Source organism: Brassica rapa, chromosome A01, assembly GCF_000309985.2.
Source record: "Brassica rapa cultivar Chiifu-401-42 chromosome A01, CAAS_Brap_v3.01, whole genome shotgun sequence".
Taxonomy (NCBI): domain Eukaryota; kingdom Viridiplantae; phylum Streptophyta; class Magnoliopsida; order Brassicales; family Brassicaceae; genus Brassica; species Brassica rapa.
In genome coordinates, this window is record NC_024795.2 from 26,761,109 (window position 1) to 26,783,891 (window position 22,783).

Sequence of the window (22,783 nt, forward strand, 5' to 3'; positions counted from 1 at the left end):
ACATACACATACATAAAATAATCTATGTACCAGATACTAGATATTTATTGCGTTTCACATGTCCATCATTTGGTATGTAATGCTAATTTTTAATGAAACATATTGTCTGGTAGATTAGTTGCTTAATCAATACATGAAAAACTATTTTCAATTAGCTCCATTATTGGTGTTACTAATAGTAGAGAAAACATGATTACCGATTAGAATGCTTCAACAATCACGGAATCAGCCTAACATCATGTGATACAGTGATAGTGAGGTTTAACAATTATATTAGTTATCTAATTTTATACTGTCGGTCAAATCTTTCGAATTTAGCAATACATTTGTCATTTTGGATAAGTAATTTTTGGCCAATCAAATATAACCCTCAGCACTACATGTGGATTAGGTAATTGTTGTTGGAAAGATAGAAGATATCAACTTTAGGACAATGATAAACGATATAAAAAGAAACCTCCATTATGTTGAGTTTATATTATAATACAATATAAAACTGTAAACATATAGGACCATAGAATATATAAATTGCATAAATAATAAACTACAATAGATTATTTTCGGTATATTGATTCATTTTGATATCCAGTATATTGTGTTCGTTGATCAGTAGAATCTTCTGGTATCTTTTTGATATCCCATTACTTCGATTTCCTCACCAAATAACCTATTCATATAATATACACATTGCTCAAAAAGATTAATGTATATACATTGCTTAACTGAAGAATAATATGTAGGCACTAGTAGTTGAGTTGCATAAGCAAGGAAACTTACATTTCGTTCTCTTTTGTCAGACATATTTGAAGTAGATATCAATTATCAAGAGGAGATATATGAGACTCCACGTAGGATTTGCCACGAGGACCTTGAGTTCGAATGAAGAGTCTATACTCATCGAAGGACATGGGAGGATATAAAGGAGGATTAGTAGATGTGACAAGTTGTTGCAGTGGTTGGATAGGAATGTCACTCTTGGGGTTATAGAAGAATGCAAGTGACACCCTTTCTTTCTGTGAATTCACTATCACTCGATGCTCCGAACTCTTGTATATGGAATTGCTTAGTATCTGCCATTTTTACAAACATAATTTTTTTTCTTTAGTATAGCTACATAAACATGTATGCTTTAGAAAATTGCCTGAAGTTGAAACTGATTGTCATATTAGTGATTTTTTAAGACATGTCTAAAACGTGGGACAATAACTAGAATCATCTTTCACCCACTGCCATATATATCATAAAATTTATTATTTTGTCAACATTTTATTCAAATTTTATATATATATCATAAGTATATATGTTGCAGTTAGTAAAATAACTGGAAATAGATTAATTACAAAAAAAATAAACGAAGAAGAAAACTTAGACCTTAAGCAATTAAAATTTAAAAACAAAAACGTAAAACGAAAATAGGGTTACCTGAATTTGATCACCGAGATTGACGATAAAAGCATGAGGGTGAGAATTGACGGTGATCCACGTGTCACCGTAACGGACCTGAAGGCCGACAACTTTATCGTCTGGCAAGAGGATGGTAATGCCGCCGGGATCAGAATGAGGGGAGAGGCCAAGGGCAAGCTCTGGTCGAGGGCATTTCGGGTAATAATTAACCCTCATACATGCACCTACGGCTTCTCCACCAAATGCCTCTTTAAGTTGTTCTTCTTTTAGTCCCAAGTTTGACGATAAAACCCTCGTAAGTCTCTCGCCTAGCTTCACTAGTTCCTCACCGTACTCATCCATCACTTCTCTATATCAATATATACATTTATATTAAGTGAGAATTTTTTTTTTTTTTTGAATGACAAGAAGAGAGTAAGGACAAGAAAACATAATTAGGTTACTTATTTAGGATTATTTATTTTTAAGATCTCTTTTTACATTAAAAGGTTTGCCTTTCCTTAGAAGATAAGTTACTCTTAAATGAATAAAATGTGACTGAAATACTGCAACATTTTGCAATAAACAGAAAACAGTGACAATTGATCACAAAATCAAATACGATTTCTTATGTTCAACCACGTAATCGCCAATCATCATATTTAACAACACATGTATAGTTTTCTTGAAGTTTTGATTAATTTATATAACTTTTAATATTTTAAAAGACCACAATCATAAATTCATAATGATAGTGTTCTTTTATTATGCAAAAAAAAAAAATACCAACTAGTTTTGACCACCCTATACCATTTTCAAAACTTTGCTATAAATGATCCGTTTTAAATAATAAACTAAGTTTAAGGATCAACTAACTTAGCTACAATTTCTCAAATTTCATACCGAACACCAAGTTAGTTAATTATATAGACAACCCACAAAAAAGATGGGAGACTTAATGTAATACCTAATGTTGGAAGGTATAGAAGGCCATTTGTTGAGGTCCTTCAAGACGAGAGGCAGATAATGGAGGAAGTAATAATCATTCCAATCAAGAATAGCTCCTTTTTCCACACCCAATCTGCTGCCGTATCCTTCATAGGTACTTGGGGAGTTTGAGTAAACTTCTTTGGCCTCGACAGGCAAATTGAAGAAGCTTCTCCAAGCTTCTCTAGCCGCTTCCATCAGCTCTGGCCTCACCCCGTGGTTGATCACCTGAAAATAGCACCATGCATGCGTATAAACCGAAACAAAATAAGTCAGTATATTCTTACACTCAAAACTGAATTTTGCTGCAATAAATATGAAAATTCATGAACAATTTAGTTAAAAATTCGCATTAAAACAAAATTACTTACATAAAGAATATTTATTAATTTGAACTAAAATTATTGATTATTTATATTAATATATCAAATTTAACGGAGAAACAAAAAAAATGTAAAATCAAGTTCAATCAAAAGTATTGTTTTAACTCGAGGAAAACCAATAAATCAAAAAGAAAGCCAACTGAACCGAACCGAACCAAAACATCAAAGGCCATTTTTACCTGGAAGAAACCAAACTCACGGCATGCCTCCGACATCCTCTCCCTCTCCTCTTTGTTGCCGGAGAAGAGGCTGTTTAGGTCTACGACTGGGATATTGATGGCGGCAGTTTTAGGTTGGTGGTTGATGATGATAGTTTGATCAGGGCGTTCAGACGGCGGCTTAATGTAACGGTCGGGGACGGTAGCAAGGTTGCTCTCGGCTAGGGACTGCACTCGGACGGTTGGTTCTGGCCACTTTTCTCCGAGGCCTTTCTTGGTATTTTCTTGGTCGCTCATAGTGTTGAGGCCGTTCTCGTCCGTGGTATCTTCCTTGATCATAATCTCGTTTTGGTGGTTCATGTTTTCTATTTAGGCTTATTGATCTTGCTCTAGTTCTTGTAATATTGTTTATGAGAAGTATTGAAAGTAGTGTTATCTATATATAGGGTGATTATATGGTTAGAGACAAAGAAAGAGAAAGCCATAAGGAGAAGGAAACGTGATTAACAAATATATAATAAAAAAATATTTGGAATTTTTTGCATGTGGTTTTATTAATTAGCCATGTTAGCTATCTTTCTTTGTAGAAAGTAACAGATGAAACCGTAACCGATGAGGGCAAACCGAAATCATAGACGACGAGAGAATCCAGAGTCTGGCACATAGGATTGCGGCCATATGTGTTTCTTCATTTATAAAACGTGTTTAACATGCTATTAAATTTTGTCTAATAGGTATAGAAAGATTGAAAATGATGTGGAACGATTCCAACTAATATATACATCCACATTGTTTGTTTGGAGTTCTTTGTATGGTTACTGTTTGTGAAACTTGTAGATATTTTACCATTAAAAACCGGCTATTGTTTACAATAGTTTCTTTCAACTTCTCTTAATGTAAACTAAGATCAGTTTATTAACTGTATTGTATGAGAATGTTGGCATGACCTCAAAATGTTTAGTGACTTGACATATCTATTCTATTAAAACAGCAGCATGACCCATTGATATATGTGTAGTCTAACTGAACTTACTTTTAAAATAACTGCTTTATTCTACAAAATACAAAAGTAATACCAAACCTTATATATCATAACCTCTCCTTTTTTGAGCCAAATCGAAACCACTTCTTTTATTCCTATATTGTAGGGATCCACTACTCTTATCTTAACTAATTAAAATCCATGTTTATATAATATATTTGAGTATGTAACAAAAATGATGACATGTTCGACTATAATCCCTGTAGCATGTTTCGCCAAAAAAATATGTTAATATACTTTATAAAGAATATGACCATATATGACATGTTCCATATAATTCATCCATATGTGCAATTAAAAAAGCCCAGTGTTATTCAATTTTTAATGGGTTTTACCTATATATTGTCAAATATGTTTGATATATATATATTTTAAATGGTTATATGCACTGATTTATATTTTTAATAACTTTAAGAATATTTTAATTTATTTGTGATTTTGGATATTCAAAAAAAAAATATTTCCATTGACAATTATATATAACTATTAGCTATTACTACACGTTGAAATTAAACATAGGTATTCTGATATCTATTCTGGTACGAATCGATTCTTTCAAGTTTTTGTGTTTATATATATAAAAATTAAGTTTTTCGGAAGAAAATTAAAACGAAAAATATACCCGCCCTTTCAAGGGCGGGTTAGAATCTAGTATTCTATTAAAGCAGCAGTATGACCCATTGATATAGGTTTAGTCTAACAGCTATTTTCCCATAATGTACTTTAAAAAAATAAACCAACTCTTATATAACGACATCTAAATCTGCATATTTCTTCCTCTTATGTAACTTCTTCTTTTCTTTTTTTCCTAAATTCTAGGAACCCATAACTTCCTTTTTTTCTTAGAACTTTATTTATTTTATTTTAAATCTGGTTAACTAAAAATACGTATTTTTATTATAAAAGAATATGTATTGATGTAAAGAATAAACTTGCTTAATAATTACACAAGAATTTGGCATAATAATTAAATTAAATTGATAAAACAGTTTTAAAAAATTAAAATGTTTAAAATGAAATTAATACAACCCTAAACGTATAAAATTAATATACTTACAATGTAATATATATTTAACAGAACATATTAAAATTATTTTTTCACATTTTTCAAAATATTTGTTCGTTCTTTGAGGTGGGTTGGGGCGGGTTGTTGTTCGGGTATATAATTCATGTCTAATAGAGTACGTGACTTGATTTTCCGGCCGATTCCAAAATTGGGTTTTTAATACGAATATTTTTGACTAATTATGTTAGATAACTATTAAAAAAATATAATATGTTACAAACTTAGGCATAAAGTTTAAAAATAATTTCTAAAATACATATAGCATAGTGTATAGTTATGCAACTTGACATATTTAAAACTAATACATCTATCAAAATTTAAATTAAATATGATTATAAGAAAAACACAAATATGATTATAATAAAAACACAAATATGATTAAAAACATAAATATAAAAATTAAATGTTAAAAAATATAAAAAATAAAAAATATATATATGCCCTTTTGAAGGGAGGGTCAGATCTAGTTTATTCTATTAAAACAGTAACATGACCTATTGATATAGGTGTGGTCCAACTATTTTAATATAATTATTAAAACCTCTTATTAATCATTTAAAAAAATATTATACAAAGAAACATACAAATATGACTAAAAATACAATTATAAAAAATTAAATTTCTAAAAACGTGTAAAACAAAAGATATACCCGTCCTTAAAACTGAAAAGGGGAGATATTCAATTTGTAATTTTAATATAATCCAATCAAAATTCAGAAAATAATTAAATATTAATGCTTTAAAATCCAACATTGTTGTATTTTATATTTGTAAGTAGGCTTAAGAGATTTTAAAGTTGAATGGTATTCAATTATAGTTTCAACTACATTTTCATTAGAACATAATAATCAACATAAAATATTTGTATATTATGTTATTTAAAATAAATATCAGTGGATTTATTGAATGAATTATCTTAAAAAAAATCTAAAGTATATCAGATATTTTAATTTTTTGAAAAATTCTTATAATAACATTAATTAAATTCTAAATTTTGAAGACTATAAAACCTAGAGAATGAACTATTAGAAATTCATGATGGGATGTGACTTCACATTTTGGAAGAATGTTGACCTTTAACTTTCATATCTCAGAATTGTGCTAATTTTAATAATCTCTATTATGTGTAAAATGAATTTTTACTTCAGATATCAAAGTGTTCTTAATAGTTCAAAACTTAGGAAAATTGTGCGCATGAATCGGACGACTGCAGATTGGTTTAATGCGTTGGTTTTCTTACTACTTTTGGCTTTGTTACTCATTCTAATAAACATTTCTATTTTCTTTATTTTATTGCTTTGGCTTTGTCAATTTCGCTGAGCAATTCCATTTTCTCCATTGGATGGAATTCTCATTCCCGTCACGAGCACCAAAGTGGGAAGAGTTCTTCAAATAACCATTGCGCACGCCAGAGTCAACCATACCCTAACGAGCCCCCTAGATTGTTTCATGGTAAAAAGTTTTTTTTTTTTTCCTTCAACTGACGTTTACCCTGACGTTCCTCCTAAATAAAGTTGATACGAACTTATTAAACCGAGCTGGACCATCTGAAAAACGAGCATGCAACGTCTCTTCATATCACCAAGTCGTCTCAACAACCCTTTATGTGTTGTCCTTCTGTTAAACATGTGTAACATTGAGACTCGTGTTCCATGGAATAGTACGCACATCTGCAAAATGAGTTTGTAATGTATCAATAATTTTCTTAACTATGTAAATGGACGGTGCCTTATATCTGTTTTAGCAGTGGACGGTGACTAACCATCCATATTTATGCCAGTGCAATGATAATTATTTAACTTATGACAAAATTAGACAAAAAAAATCAAGGAAGTAAGTGATAATTATTTTTTGTGGCATGCTGTAGCAAAGTAGGCGCCCGCAGAAAATTCAACAAACCAATCAAACTTTTTTAGTTATTATCTTGCCAACTATATTCGTTAATTCAAGATTACTTTTTAGATCAATTAAGCAGAGTTTAAGAGTTTACATGGTTCAGTTCATATATTATGGGCAAAACTCGTATTATAAAATGGTTGGTTGACCATGTTCCATAAATAGAAGGTCGGCTTCCCAATAACGGAAACATGGTTCATTGAATATAGAAGGCACATTTACAAATGTAACCAACTACATATTGAAAGACCACAAGCAACAAGACTTGCCTACAGCTACCCAAAAGCAAGCATAGTAAAAGACTTACCAGCACTTTGGTCTTTTTCTGACAAGCTCAAAGACTTGCCTAGCAACAACTGGTGCAATCTCAGTATAGTCCCATGTTTTCACTACAACCACTCAATAGCGAACCACATGTACTACTAGCATGAGGTTCCACCTCCACATGTATAATAAGCTCATATGCCTCTTTAAGCTTTCCTGACTGGCTGAGAATATATATTCACAGTGCCTGATTAATGAATGATCATGAGCGGCCACAACGGCATATTCCTTCGTATTAACTTGAAGTACCTTAAGACATCCTCAAGAAGCATCAAACCAGCATGCAGATATATATCAAATATTAGTTGCTGCTACGACATTTGGGGGTAGCTCTAGCTAGCTTTGATGTATATTTTCAGAGCAAGATTCATCATCCCGAAATTATTATTGAAACTAACCTTAAAATACAAACTAACAAAAACTGAAAATGTTTGGTTTTAAAAAAAAAAAAAAAAATGTTTGGTTTAAGCATCCATATATATATTAACCTTAAGAATGGTCAATCTAATACAATGCAATGTATCTTGTATATATAGCTTCAGTATTGTCTATTGAAAACAAACTTGTCGTTTCAATCTGATTGTATTCAGAGACATTAACTCTCTAGTGGTAACACAAAAAAATTAACATTGATAAGCAAAAAATTCAGCTGGTCAGAAATGGATAAGTTTCACAGCTTATCTCTCCCTCTCTGTCTGCTTCATTTTAACTTGCTGTTACCTTGATCTCTCCATAAAGATTAGGATCTGCTTTATAGTATACAACATCTCCTTCATCCCTCACATAATGATCTTCTTTCATACCTTTTGCTAAGATTCTCAGTAAATGTAATGGCAAAGGTTCAGACTTATCAGGCTCCCTGTAACACTTCCTTAGTACTGGTTTAGCTGCTTCTATATGCAACAAGTTTAAAGCTTTTGTAGCATGAATACACCAAAATTCCAAACCCTTTTAGTCTCTTGTTTAAGTTACTTGCTGCTTCTACTAGATGATAATGTGGGATCTGCGGGAAAAGTTGATGTATCACATGCAATGTCATGATAGATGTTATTGATTAATCAGTCACGATCCAATGTTGTTAGTCCTCCTCTCAAGTAACTCCATTCATGTTTCCAGATAAACATGACCTTACAGAGAGTTTGAATCAATTACGTTTCTTATGTTTACACTCCCATTGCTGCTGATTTATTTTGAAGGGGACACACACTAATGTCAAGACACAATAGTAGTCTCTTTTCCTTTTTAACACAACGTCAATAGTAGTCATTAGTCAAATATCTTAAGTGGAATTTGTTTTTGTTTTGGCAATGTTCAGCTATTTGCTTTCTTCGTTTTCTATGTAAGCAAAAGGATTTAATCAGAATTTTTTTTAAGATAATACACTTGGATATACATATAAAGTGAATAATCCATCATGGTTAAGTGTTAACAATAAGCCAAGCTTTAAAATATTCATTTCATATAAGAGGACTCTTTTAACACCAGGAGGAACCATATATTTGAACGAAAGCAATTCCTCTAAATTTTGTTTTGATTGCTCCTCCACGATGAGCCGATAGCAAAAGCTTCAAGAGATATTTATGATTCTCCAACACACCAAATCTTCTCCCTTGAGATCAGACCTCATCTTCTCCCTTTGATCACCAGCTTTTTTACTACCTCGAGATCAGAACCACATCTGTACTTCCTAAAAACCAGTCCATATAACATCCAATCCCGGTAAGTTAACATCGCATCGAACTTGGAGAACGAAGCCTCAATGCTCAATACCAAGACCTCCTTAATTGACAATCTTGAGTTTGATGGTTCAACGCCAGGGCTACTATGTTTGGAGTTGGAGGACAGATAGTGGACATATAGATGAATAGATAACTAAAGTAAATGGATCTTAAAAGAAGGAAATAAGTGTGAGGAAAGTGGGGAACCAATAATTCTGCGACTAGTCTGGCTTAGACCATATACAAACATACAACACCCATAAAGTAAGGGACATTTGAGAATAATAATATATGCAAAAGGTTGGGAATATTTTGGACAACCCAACCTAAACTTTATAAGGTATTATTTATACATATGCGCATGCGTATAAAACTATATCACAAACTCATTAATTTATCCTGACATCACCCCACATACCCTAGCTTGTCTAGTTATATGATTTAATTTTATCAGATAACCAAAACATGATTCTGATTTTCATATTTAACTAAATACATCAGTTGAGGTAAATTCACCAAAACGAAAAATAAATGTAAACTCAACAAAATATATGTATTTTATTTTTGCCTATTGTAATATACTATTCACATTATTAGGTTGGCTTGTCCAAATATTCCCAACCTTTATTATATTACAATACATTTTATTTTACAATTTCTTACGTTGGGAAATTTTGTTATGTCACATAAACATGCATATGTTTCAATCCGAAGGACCTAACAAAATAGCCGCATATGATTAGTAAACAAATATGAAAATGTGTTTTTAGCGAAAAGAAAATTTATACAAAAATGTTCCTCTTCTCTTACAAGTTACAACGTATGTAAAATTCTTATATCCTTTTGCAATTTTATAGTTAATCCATTTGTTCTGGCTTAATCAATCAATTAAACATTCGGCTGATTTATTCGCCCAGTTTATTTTATTTGGTACGATCTTAAATCAAATCTACAAAATCAGGTTAAACTAAACACACACTCACACGTGTGCTCCATGCGTACACGCAAGGTTCTACATATGTTTTAACAAATACTCTTTCTCTTGTACTCACTTGCATCATCATTTAAGCTGTCTCTCTTTCAACGTCGCATCGATATATTAAAATGGCTTCCTCTTCGGCCCACCTGAACCACCACCACCAACTTCCAAACATCAACGGTGGAGCCACGGCGGCTCCTCCACCAACTCCATCGTGCGCACTTCCCAACACCACCACCAAGTCAGAGTCAACCGCCGACGCTCTCTCCCGCCTCTTCAACCGTCTCCCTCCTAACCTCTCACTCCCCAACCGCCGCTCCTCCGTCCTATCCTCCACCGTTGCATCTCTGCCGACAGTAACTTTCTCCACCGAGAGCCGCGGCGATCTTATCTCCGCCGCTACAGAGTTCGGCTACTTCCAACTCGTTGACTCGGATACTATCCTCCCTTCTGGACTCGCTGAAGCTGCCGAGTCCGAAGCTCTCTCGCTCATAGAGCTAAGTGAGGAGGAGAAGGAAACAACGTTTCCAAAGAACTGGCCACTTGGCTACGAAGCCGACGCTGAAACGCCGTCGTTTTGCTTAGATGCAGACTGTACAACCGAGTCGGGCGAGTTAAAGGCTTAAAGCTAAGTTCACTGGGCGAGTTCACTCGGTGTCTGGAGAAAGTTGGGCTGAAGACTGTAGAGATGCTGGCGAGCGCGTTAGGGTTCAAGAACCCGGTTGGAGATGATTCGACCCGGTTTAGTACTATGATGTGGCTTAACCAAGATGTTCCGGATGATAAACCGGCGATAACCAACGGGTTTTATCCGTTTGTTGTTTGTTTACAGTACCAGATAAGGGAACAGAAGTATTGTTTGCTGTCCGAGTCTGGCTGGGTGTCTGTATCGCCTCGAGTTGAGTCGGTTCTTGTGACGTTGGGTGACATTGCTCAGGTTAGTCTCTAATTTTTTTAATGATCGTAATTAAGTGGTTATCAATTGTTAATCAGTTTAATTATCGCATTATCGTCTTTGAGATGGTATGGAACTTTATCGCTGCTTCGAATTATTTTATGTCAATCAGATAACAGTAACACACATGCATGTCCTTTTCAAAATAAATGTTTTTTCCACGCATTGATCAAAAAGAGTTACTAGAAGTTTTGATATTTCCAATACTGAGACTGTTGACAACAGCAAATAATTGTGGAGCAGGAGCAGGCGAGATTTACGGGGGGTGTTTATGGATTATATGGGAATGTGTTTTCTTTTGTGGCAGATTTTTAATGGCTTTGGGAAAGAAAATATGAATTTGAGAATTCTCCATTTTAAAAATGGAACATATTTCATTTCCTTATATTGCATTAGCAATTGTCCAAAAAATCAACAAGGTTTCCTATAAAATGTAACAGTTTCTCATCTTTTATTTATTTTAGGAAAATTAAAATTAGATCCTAGTGAAAAATAATTTATTTTTGGATTGAAAAATAATTTATATTTATAGATTAACTTTTTTTTTAACACAACTTCCTTCCATTAAACTAAAATGTTCGTGGATTAAACATTCTCTTTGATAAAAAGCATTAAACACAAAGATAAAAGAAACCGAAACATATAGGTCTTCATACCACATACCAAGTTGAACAGTTTCACTCAACTTGGTAGTTGGTATGTGGTAACTCAACCGTTTGTAACTCAACCGTTTGTAACTCAACCGGGTTGAACGCACATACCAAGTTTGAGTTTGATCATGTGATTCTTGATATCAAAGGACTATATACGAGTCTTTATGGTCCGAAGCATTCTGTGATATATAGTCTAGTTAATTGGTTTTAACTTTAGACCTGCTACAAAACAATTTGAAAATTGTAGGTTTGGAGAAATGGAGAGCTCAAAAGAGTGAGATATCGACCGGTGGGGTGCTCAGGAAAACTTGACGATCCAAGAAAGTCTGTAACAATGACATTGATGCTTACACTTCCCATGGACTCTATGGTTTCGCCACTGAGAGATATCAGTGACGGCGACAAAGAAGAAGAGTACGCAGAAGAGGAGGAAGGAGTATCAAGAAGTGATGAGAGAAAGGGATTTAAGTCTTTTTGCTTTGAGGATTACGCATGGAGAGTATACCATGAGCGTCTCTTCTTCAAGGATCCACTTGACAGATACAGAATCAAACCTTAGAATTTTCTTAAGAATTGTTGTTTAATTTGTTTATTTTGAAATGGGACTAGGGACAAGTCTTCTTGTTACTTCTACTATTCCACAAAATCTGAGTGATTTAAAAAGAAGAAGAAGAATGATAATCAAACTTTTTGGTTACAACAATGTCTCGATGTCCAAATTTAATTTTTAAAAAAAGCAATGACGTGAAAAATTAGACTACTGGAACTTTTTTGGAAAACTGGTTGGCAGAGGATAAGTTAGAATGTCTTGAAGATTTGGAGACCATGTCTGCATGCATTAGTATGTTAAGGATAGCTTAAGGTATTTCGAGTTAAAGGGAATTGAACATTAAATTGTAGCCTCTTGTTACTTTGTTAGCTGGTCATGAAAGCATAAAGAGGCATATGAACTAAATTAAACCATGTCTGTGGAATCTCATGCCAGTGCATTGGGTTCGCTTTTGGGTGGTTGTAGTAGTAGTGTACATGTGAATACTGGTCATATAGATGAATACAGAAATGCAAAGTATTGAAAACAATATCTTACCAATTCTTTCCACGACTCCATCACTTTATATATCTACCAAATACACATTTCTACCAAGCTTCAAATCCACTTCATACTCGGTACCCCTCCATGCTCATGCAAATAGTCACCAACCCGGTTTAATTCGGTTCAACTCCTCCCGTTTTTCTATCTGTGATTAGTAAACACATATAGGTGATGATTGGTTCGACTGTAGCTTTAAAAATTTAGCTGTAGATGTTTAGCTGTAGATAAATTGGTTGTAGCTGTAAAATTGTTACTGTAAAATTTTTTTGCAGAGACTTTTGCTGTAGTTAAATTTGTTGTAGATTAAGATTATAGGCTGTAGATATTTTAAAATAAAATATATTTAATATATGTTGTATATATAAAATTATTATTTTATATGAATTAAAATAATTTATATTAATACTTTTTATAAATTATCAAAATTTATTGTAATTTAAAATATGATATGTAAATAATATTTCTATTATTTAAATATCTTAATAATTAAAAAACACTCAAATTCAAAATTAAAATATTTACAAAAGTTTTTATTATGATTATATAATTTATTTGATATTATAGATTTTTTTTTCATTTTACAGATTCTACAGCCTATAAAAAGATGATGTAGCATTTTTGCCTAAAATACATAAGAAAAAGTTTTGTTTTATTTTTTTTGCTGTAGCTTTAAAAATAAAGCTAATGATTAGTAAAACTAAATAAAAACTTGTGATTTTAATTTTTAAAAGTAAAGCTACAGTATGATTAGTAAAATTTAGTGATTTAAAAATAAATAAAGCTAAAGTAGGAAGGTAAAGCCCAACCAATCACCCCCATAGATTGGTTATAAGAACCTGGAATGAGAAGTTTGAGATATACTGCCTTGTGTGGCTAAGAGAATCACACAAAGCGTTATATATTCTTCCATTTATATTTCTCGACCATAAAATCAAAACATCCGCATAAAATTCCACGAGGCATTATGGACATTTTCTCAAATATTTATTTGTAAATTTTTGTCACAAATAAGCTTTTTGAAAGAAGAAAATGACCAAAATAGTTTATTTTTATATTTAGAATTTTTAATATTTATCTTTTAAATTTTAAAATCTATCTCTAATATTTATTCTTAAATTTAAACCCTAAGTTTTAATCATACAATAAAAATGCATTGCTATTTTTATGAACATAAATTAAAAATGTTATCTTGGGAATTTTTTTTTTTTTTTACAAAAAACTGACCAGTTGGTTGTCGAGATCAAACCCGACCCGACCCGTTGATTTGCAAAACAGCACGTCGTCTCCTTTGGTTCTCCCCATTATATTCGACGAGTGACTAGATTAGATCGCTGTTCGTCATTTCTCACTAGCAAAGGCAAAAAAAAAAAGCATCTCTCTCCTTCTTCATTTCTCGTTCACTTACCTCAGATCTGGCATCGATTTCAAAATCCTCTCTCGCATCGCTCCTCTCTCTCTCCTGACCGTGAACGGTCTCTTCCCGGCCTTGGATCTGATTCTGCCACCGCCGCGATCTGAGGTCAATCATGGCGGCAGCAAACGCCCCAATCACGATGAAGGAGGTCCTTACGGTGAGCTCTCTCTCCCTCTCTACCGTCTCCATTTATAGAAACTTATGCATATCTCTTGGAATCGAGCTGAACGATTAGTTCTGCTCAGACTGTTCTATGATTGATTCTATTTGAATTCTACTCGATCGTTTCCGTATCAGTCAATTTTGTTCTGGATTGATCTCTTAGCATAAGCTCAGATCTGTGTTACCTTCAATGTATCGAGCCTCGATTTCGAAGTTTTTTGTGTAGTCCTGTGTGGTGATTCACTCGGATCTTGTAACTAAGTTCATGAACTATGCGATATGATGATTTTTTGAATTTTTTTACAGCTTCCGAGCATTGGGATCAACCAGCAATTCATCACGTTTACGAATGTTACTATGGAGTCTGACAAGTACATATGTGTACGAGAGACGGCGCCGCAGAACAGCGTGGTGATTATAGATATGAACATGCCGATGCAGCCTCTAAGGAGACCTATAACTGCGGATTCTGCTCTTATGAACCCAAACTCCAGGATCCTTGCCTTGAAAGGTACCTGTCTCCATCTATTTCTTAACCGTGCACCTAGAATAGTAATTTTTGAAGTTTTTCTTGTGAAATCATTGATAACTCATACTTCATTTTGTTAACATAATATGGTATCTATTACGGATTGGGTGCTTTTGATTTAGTGCACGCCCGTTGTGATGCATCATTTGTTAGAAAACCAATTTTATTAATTCAGTATGGAAAAGTACCTACCTACACTCATATGCTTCGATCCTATGTTATTGTTCTGGACATGAGAAAGATAGTATGTTTCTCAAGCCTATCGTAGTGGATGTTTCCTTACATTGGGTATCACTTATTTATTCCTTTGATACTCACTTGTATCTTTAATTTGTATATAGCTCAAGTTCCAGGAACCACTCAGGATCATCTTCAGATATTTAACATCGAAGCAAAAGCGAAGTTGAAATCACATCAGATGCCTGAGCAGGTGAGACTCGAAGAAAACTTGTTTGTTACTTGATTATCTTTCATGTTGTACACTTCATCAGAGTTTGACTTTGGTGGTCTGGATTTTATTTTCGGATATTATTAATCCCACATGTTTTATAGGTTGCATTTTGGAAATGGATTACACCAAAGATGTTGGGGCTGGTCACACAAACTTCCGTGTATCATTGGTCGATTGAAGGTTTTAGATCCTTAGTTTACTGTTATCTTCTTAGTATCGTGTATATGTAGTTTCTAAATTTGCTCCGATATTTCCAGGTGATTCTGAGCCAGTTAAGATGTTTGATAGAACTGCCAATTTGGCAAACAATCAAATTATTAACTATAAGTGCTCTCCTGATGAGAAGTGGTTGGTGTTGATTGGAATTGCTCCTGGCTCTCCTGAGGTAGGTTTTCTGCGCCACATATAAGGTCAAATAAAAGACATCATAATGGCTGTCATTGCATATATTCTTGACTGGCTCTTTTCCATATTACCTTATGTAGAGACCACAATTGGTAAAAGGGAATATGCAGCTATTCTCTGTAAATCAACAGCGGAGCCAGGCCCTTGAAGCGCATGCTGCTTCATTTGCTCAGTTTAAGGTTAACTATGTGGTTCCTTTGTGAGTTCACTCCGTGGTCTAATCTTGAACTTTAGTATGACAATCAACATTATTAATGACAGGTCCCTGGGAATGAGAATCCTTCTATTCTTATATCCTTTGCAAGCAAGAGCTTTAATGCTGGGCAGATAACATCAAAGTTGCATGTCATTGAGCTTGGTGCACAACCAGGTTAACTTCCTCAACTGCTCAATATTTTCATGGTTATTTAGCATCTTAGGCTACATTTTTAGTTGGTAATCATTTGATGTCTAAAGGTGGGCAATTTTTTTTTTTTCTGCAGGAAAACCATCATTCTCAAAGAAGCAGGCAGATCTCTTTTTCCCCCCGGATTTTGCGGATGACTTTCCTGTAGCCATGCAGGTTTGTAGTTGCATTACAAGTTCAATTAACTCCCTTAGCTTCTGGTGAAAAACCATGACACCATTTTCTCTTTTTCCCGACAGGTCTCACATAAATTTAACTTGATATATGTCATCACCAAGCTTGGCCTGTTGTTTGTATACGATCTAGAGACGGCTTCTGCTATCTACAGAAATCGGATAAGTCCAGACCCAATTTTCTTGACTTCTGAAGCTTCTTCCGTTGGGGGTTTCTATGCCATTAATAGGCGAGGACAAGTTCTTTTGGCTACAGTAAACGAGGCTACGATAATACCGTTTATTAGCGGTCAAGTATGTTTAACCCTTTTCAGTTTTTCTCGATACAGTCTAACTATTTCAACATGAGATTTTAATAACTCTATGCCTTTGTATAACAGTTGAACAATTTGGAACTTGCTGTCAATCTGGCTAAAAGAGGAAACCTCCCTGGTGCGGAAAATCTGGTATGTTACCTTGGTTCAGATGTGTGGATTATAGTTAACGAACGCCAGCTGGACGAACAGGAGAGTCATTCGTTGGTGTGAAATTTCTCATATTCAGTTTGGATGTCGCAGGTTGTCCAGCGGTTCCAAGAATTATTTGCTCAAACAAAGTACAAGGAGGCTGCTGAACTTGCTGCTGAATCTCCTCAGGGGATTCTACGGACACCTGATACGGTGGCTAAGTTCCAGGTATTTGTTCCATATTCAAGCAAGTAGTCCTCTGCGAACATGCTATGTGCTAGATGTAACGCTATCTTTTTTTTGAAAACAATAACATCGCACTATTGAATTTTGCAGAGTGTTCCTGTACAAGCAGGGCAAACTCCTCCCTTGCTACAGTATTTTGGAACCCTTTTGACTAGAGGGAAGCTCAATTCATATGAGTCTTTGGAACTATCCCGACTTGTTGTGAATCAAAACAAGAAGAACCTTTTGGAAAACTGGTTGGCAGAGGATAAGTTAGAATGCAGTGAAGAACTTGGAGACCTTGTCAAGGTAATTATAAAATTGACCATTGTCCTTTAATGCCTCCTTTAGCATATGTTGTAACCATAATTTTTTCTGTTCCAGACTGTGGATAATGACCTGGCTCTGAAAATATACATCAAAGCTCGAGCTACTCCAAAAGTCGTAGCAGCTTTTGCAGAGCGAAGGGAGTTTGACAAAATACTGATTTACTCAAAGCAGGTAGACAATAAGTTTAAAAGTTTTCCCCTCCCCTGTTATGGTTACCCGGAAGTTAAATGTGCTAACAACGTACCATCTTTTTTTTTCATATTTGTGACTTTAGGTTGGGTACACGCCTGATTACATGTTTCTTCTGCAAACAATACTCCGTACGGATCCTCAGGTTAGTTTTGTGCATTTTTGATACTTGCGACATATTAAAACTTTGGAAATACTGGTTTACTGGATGCTTGCTGCATAGCACAAGGAGAGTCACTCTTATTAATTAATATTAACCTGTTGTTGTTTATTATGCAGGGAGCAGTAAATTTCGCTTTAATGATGTCCCAAATGGAAGGAGGTTGTCCAGTTGACTACAACACCATAACTGATCTTTTCCTTCAGGTCGGTAAAATAGTGTATACACCAATATTCACACCTGTGCTAATTTACTTGTGCATATACAGAGAAATCTGATCCGTGAAGCGACTGCTTTCCTTTTGGATGTTCTGAAGCCAAATTTACCTGAGCATGCTTTTCTACAAACTAAGGTTGAAAATAGTTGCCACCTTGCGTCTGTCTGTGCTCTCACTATTCATATTCCTTTCTGAGACCTTGTACTCCACTTTCAACTCAGGTTTTGGAGATCAATTTGGTAACCTTTCCCAATGTGGCTGATGCAATTTTAGCAAATGGGATGTTCAGCCACTATGACCGCCCTCGGGTTGCTCAGCTTTGTGAAAAGGCTGGACTTTATATCCAATCTTTAAAGGTTGTTGCTCAACGTTTACTCTTTTTTGTTGGCCTAATAGAGATGTATTTTCTTATTTCTTTGTTTTGCCCTGTGCAGCATTACTCAGAGTTACCTGATATTAAACGTGTAATTGTGAACACACATGCAATTGAGCCGCAGGTAATACCTCTGAACTAAATTTTGGTTGCTAAACTCCTGGATGGTCGACTTGCTGAATATCTCTCTTCTCAATATTTAGGCTCTTGTCGAGTTTTTTGGTACTCTTTCCAGCGAGTGGGCTATGGAGTGCATGAAGGATCTTCTGTTGGTTAACCTGAGAGGCAACCTTCAGATAATCGTTCAGGTAAGTGTTGTGTTGTGGTATGATATGAATTTTTTATTGTGTAACGTGACACTAACGTATCCATATCATTGCAGGCTTGCAAGGAGTACTGTGAGCAACTTGGTGTTGATTCATGCATCAAACTCTTTGAGCAGTTCAAGTCGTATGAAGGACTATACTTTTTCCTAGGTTCATATTTGAGTATGAGGTGATTTATCAGATACCTTCCTGTATATAAGCACAATCTTTGTGTTTATATTCTGATGATAAACAATGTTTTCCTTCTGTGCGATAGTGAGGATCCCGAGATTCACTTCAAGTACATTGAAGCAGCTGCCAAGACTGGTCAAATCAAGGAGGTTGAGCGTGTCACTAGAGAGTCTAACTTTTATGATGCTGAAAAGACGAAGAACTTTTTGATGGAAGCTAAGCTTCCTGATGCCCGGCCTTTGATAAATGTCTGCGATCGTTTTGGCTTTGTACCTGATCTGACCCATTACCTGTACACAAACAACATGCTTCGTTACATTGAAGGTTACGTTCAGAAGGTATGTAGTTTCTTGAGGCTACTGTTAGTGTGTGGAAGGTTGGCATTTTATGCATTAAATAATTGTGATTGCTTTTGCAGGTCAACCCTGGGAATGCTCCCTTAGTTGTGGGGCAGTTGCTTGATGACGAATGCCCTGAAGATTTTATAAAAGGCCTCATTCTCTCTGTTCGTTCATTGCTTCCAGTCGAACCCCTTGTTGAGGAATGTGAGAAGAGGTATGAATCTTTTTAGGCATCTTTGTTTCGTTGATATTGCCCCTTTTTATCTAAGAGCTAATATGTATTTGTCTTTTCAGAAATCGACTCCGTCTCCTTACTCAGTTCTTGGAGCATCTAGTTAGTGAGGGAAGCCAAGATACGCATGTCCACAATGCCTTGGGTAAAATTATCATAGACAGCAACAACAACCCTGAGCATTTCCTAACCACCAACCCGTACTATGACTCTAAGGTTGTGGGTAAGTACTGCGAGAAACGTGATCCCACCCTGGCTGTTGTGGCATACAGAAGAGGACAATGTGATGAAGAACTCATCAATGTCACCAACAAAAACTCTTTGTTCAAGTTACAAGCCAGGTATTTGATTACTGCTAGCCAAACTTTTTACTTATTCCACAGTGGTTCCTCTGTAGTTTGCTTATGCACGGATTTCCAACTGCAGGTACGTAGTGGAGAGGATGGATGGTGACCTCTGGGACAAGGTTCTTGTGGAGGAAAATGAGTATAGAAGACAACTTATTGACCAAGTTGTGTCTACTGCTTTACCCGAAAGCAAGAGCCCAGAGCAAGTCTCTGCAGCTGTTAAAGCATTCATGACTGCTGATCTCCCGCATGAGCTTATTGAACTTCTGGAAAAGATTGTGCTTCAAAACTCGGCCTTCAGTGGAAACTTCAATCTGCAAAATCTGCTTATACTGACAGCAATCAAGGCAGATCCGTCTAGAGTTATGGATTACATTAACAGGCTAGATAATTTTGATGGTCCGGCTGTTGGAGAAGTTGCGGTTGATGCCCAATTATATGAGGAAGCATTTGCGATTTTTAAGAAGTTTAACTTAAATGTTCAAGCTGTCAACGTATTGTTGGATAACGTCAGAAGCATTGAGCGTGCCGTTGAGTTTGCTTTTCGGGTTGAAGAGGATTCTGTTTGGAGCCAAGTCGCTAAGGCTCAGCTCAGAGATGGACTAGTCAGTGATGCAATTGAGTCATTTATCCGTGCTGAGGATGCCACTCATTTCCTGGAGGTCATACGTGCTACTGAAGATGCTAATGTCTATGATGACTTGGTCAGATACCTTCTTATGGTTAGACAGAAGGTGAAAGAACCCAAGGTTGATAGTGAGCTCATCTATGCTTATGCAAAGATTGATAGGTTGGGTGAGATTGAAGAATTTATTCTGATGCCAAACGTTGCTAACCTACAAACTGTCGGTGATCGCCTGTATGACGAAGCTCTGTACGAGGCTGCGAAAATAATCTATGCGTTCATTTCAAACTGGGCCAAGTTAGCCGTCACTCTTGTGAAGTTGCAGCAGTTCCAAGGTGCTGTTGATGCTGCAAGGAAAGCAAACAGTGCAAAGACATGGAAGGAAGTCTGCTTTGCTTGTGTTGATGCAGAGGAATTCCGGTTGGCTCAAATATGTGGACTTAACGTTATTATACAGGTGAATAATTTACCTGATCTTGGTGAAATTTTATTCCATTTTGCATAATATTATTTTCTCATGGGTAATCTTTTTGTTCCCTTATAGGTGGATGACCTGGAAGAAGTTAGCGAGTTCTACCAAAACAGAGGATGCTTCAGTGAACTAATCTCACTTATGGAGAGTGGCCTCGGTCTGGAACGGGCTCACATGGGGATCTTCACCGAGCTGGGTGTACTGTACGCCAGATATCGTTATGAGAAGCTTATGGAGCACATCAAGTTGTTCTCCACTCGCCTCAATATTCCCAAGCTTATACGGGCCTGTGATGAACAACAGCACTGGCAGGAACTTACCTATCTTTACATTCAGTATGATGAGTTTGATAATGCTGCTACCACTGTCATGAACCACTCTCCTGAAGCATGGGAGCACATGCAATTCAAAGACATTGTTGCCAAGGTTGCGAATGTTGAGCTTTACTACAAGGCCGTTCACTTCTACTTGCAAGAGCACCCTGATATAATCAACGATCTTCTCAATGTGCTTGCTCTGCGGTTAGATCACACACGTGTCGTTGATATTATGCGCAAGGTTCGAGGCCGACCCTTGATTTTAATTTATCTGCCATGGCTAAAAGTTGATTGATTTCTGATGATATTTTTCTTCCTGATCTCAGGCTGGTCAATTGCGCCTTATCAAGCCCTACATGGTTGCAGTTCAGAGCAACAATGTTTCTGCTGTAAACGAAGCTCTGAATGAGATATACGTAGAAGAAGAAGACTATGACAGGTTGCGCGAGTCTATCGATTTGCATGACAGCTTTGACCAGATAGGCCTCGCTCAGAAGGTAAAGACTTTAAATCTATCTATATCGAAGTATACGTTTTACATCTTCTCTCATATCTTCACGTGGATGGTACGAACAGATTGAGAAACACGAGCTTGTAGAAATGAGACGTGTGGCTGCGTATATTTACAAGAAAGCTGGTAGATGGAAGCAATCAATTGCTTTGTCGAAGAAAGATAACATGTACAAGGACTGTATGGAAACCGCTTCACAATCCGGCGACCATGACCTTGCAGAACAACTTCTCGTTTACTTCATTGAACAGGTATGTGTTTCAAGCCCGACTACATCAAAAGCTAGCTTTTTAGTAAAACAGAGGATCAAATTAACAATCTTTTTTCTTGTCGCGTTTATTTATTATTACAGGGGAAGAAGGAATGCTTTGCCACATGTCTCTTTGTGTGTTATGACTTAATCAGACCAGATGTTGCTCTAGAACTTGCTTGGATCAACAACATGATTGACTTTGCCTTCCCGTATCTCCTCCAGGTGATTTATCCTCCAAATCCTTCAAACTGTATAGGAACCGTATAAACTCTATATATGATCAATTCTCTTTCTCCCTTTTTTACATGGGCAGTTTATCCGAGAATACTCTGGGAAAGTGGACGAACTAATCAAGGACAAGCTAGAGGCACAGAAAGAAGTGAAGGCTAAAGAGCAGGAAGAGAAGGATGTCATGTCCCAACAGGTACTACACTTAGACATCATCCCAAACGTGCGTAAAAATAAGTAGAAAAACACACTAACTTCGTGTGTTTGTTATGAAAACAGAACATGTACGCGCAACTATTGCCACTGGCTCTACCTGCGCCACCGATGCCAGGAATGGGAGGAGGTCCAGGGATGGGAGGGGGTTATGGTCCGCCACCACCAATGGGAGGAATGCCAGGAATGCCTCCAATGCCACCATATGGAATGCCTCCGATGGGCGGGTACTAAGCCTAAACCATCCGTTCAAGTAATCGAGAACTCATAGTCGCGCGCGCAATCTCCACCGTGGTGGTATATGTCGGAATGTTTCCTTGTTTGATTTTATAGGTGTATGTGTGGATAATAAACTCGTACTTTCGTTTGTAATATTCTTTTGAGAGGTTTTAGGTGAGTCATTTTTGGTTGAAGGCCATGTTACTATTTTCTTTTGAGGGGGAGAGATGTAAACTCCTGACTAGTCTACTTGTCAATTTACTTTGATCTTTCTCTCATGAGTTGCTCTTTCTTTTCAGCTTATTATTTTTCACTTATAATTTCCGACATTTTATATGAGTTTTATGAATTAATTTTTGTTTTTGTTTTGTCTTAATTTCTCTTATTGCTAGCTCTGTTGTTTTATTTTTC

At 35.7% G+C, this 22,783-nt stretch overlaps 3 protein-coding genes and 1 long non-coding RNA gene across 4 annotated transcripts; 2 read left to right on the plus strand and 2 right to left on the minus strand.

Moving 5' to 3' along the window:
- Positions 1 to 437: 437 nt before the first annotated feature.
- On the minus strand, positions 438 to 3,302 carry LOC103847060 (probable 2-oxoglutarate-dependent dioxygenase At3g111800). The gene is made up of 5 exons (XM_009124096.3): positions 2,933 to 3,302; positions 2,351 to 2,598; positions 1,423 to 1,753; positions 778 to 1,070; positions 438 to 667 (listed from the first exon to the last, which is right to left on the minus strand). Exons 1-4 carry the CDS (start codon positions 3,269 to 3,271, stop codon positions 816 to 818), a joined length of 1,173 nt encoding a protein of 390 aa, XP_009122344.1. The 5' UTR covers positions 3,272 to 3,302; the 3' UTR covers positions 438 to 667; positions 778 to 815.
- A 3,169-nt stretch (positions 3,303 to 6,471) lies between these two features.
- Positions 6,472 to 8,289, minus strand: LOC117133075. Its single transcript, XR_004456917.1, has 2 exons — positions 8,212 to 8,289; positions 6,472 to 8,132 (listed from the first exon to the last, which is right to left on the minus strand). It is a non-coding gene; the product is annotated as an uncharacterized LOC117133075 (long non-coding RNA).
- Positions 8,290 to 10,020: 1,731 nt separating this feature from the next.
- LOC103847069 lies at positions 10,021 to 12,268 on the plus strand. The gene is given in 3 exon segments (XM_009124108.3): positions 10,021 to 10,550; positions 10,553 to 10,873; positions 11,792 to 12,268. Coding segments are annotated over 3 exon segments (1,122 nt in total). The 5' UTR covers positions 10,021 to 10,061; the 3' UTR covers positions 12,104 to 12,268.
- Positions 12,269 to 13,948: 1,680 nt separating this feature from the next.
- Positions 13,949 to 22,733, plus strand: LOC103847080 (clathrin heavy chain 1). Its single transcript, XM_009124118.3, has 30 exons — positions 13,949 to 14,208; positions 14,520 to 14,724; positions 15,084 to 15,172; positions 15,295 to 15,373; positions 15,451 to 15,578; positions 15,679 to 15,777; positions 15,860 to 15,968; positions 16,081 to 16,160; positions 16,244 to 16,471; positions 16,558 to 16,623; positions 16,735 to 16,851; positions 16,960 to 17,157; positions 17,233 to 17,349; positions 17,453 to 17,512; positions 17,647 to 17,733; positions 17,796 to 17,879; positions 17,966 to 18,100; positions 18,179 to 18,241; positions 18,321 to 18,425; positions 18,500 to 18,612; positions 18,700 to 18,952; positions 19,033 to 19,169; positions 19,250 to 19,528; positions 19,614 to 20,616; positions 20,704 to 21,189; positions 21,275 to 21,445; positions 21,525 to 21,710; positions 21,812 to 21,934; positions 22,026 to 22,136; positions 22,220 to 22,733. Exons 1-30 carry the CDS (start codon positions 14,164 to 14,166, stop codon positions 22,385 to 22,387), a joined length of 5,124 nt encoding a protein of 1,707 aa, XP_009122366.2. The 5' UTR covers positions 13,949 to 14,163; the 3' UTR covers positions 22,388 to 22,733.
- The last annotated feature ends 50 nt before the right edge of the window (positions 22,734 to 22,783 follow it).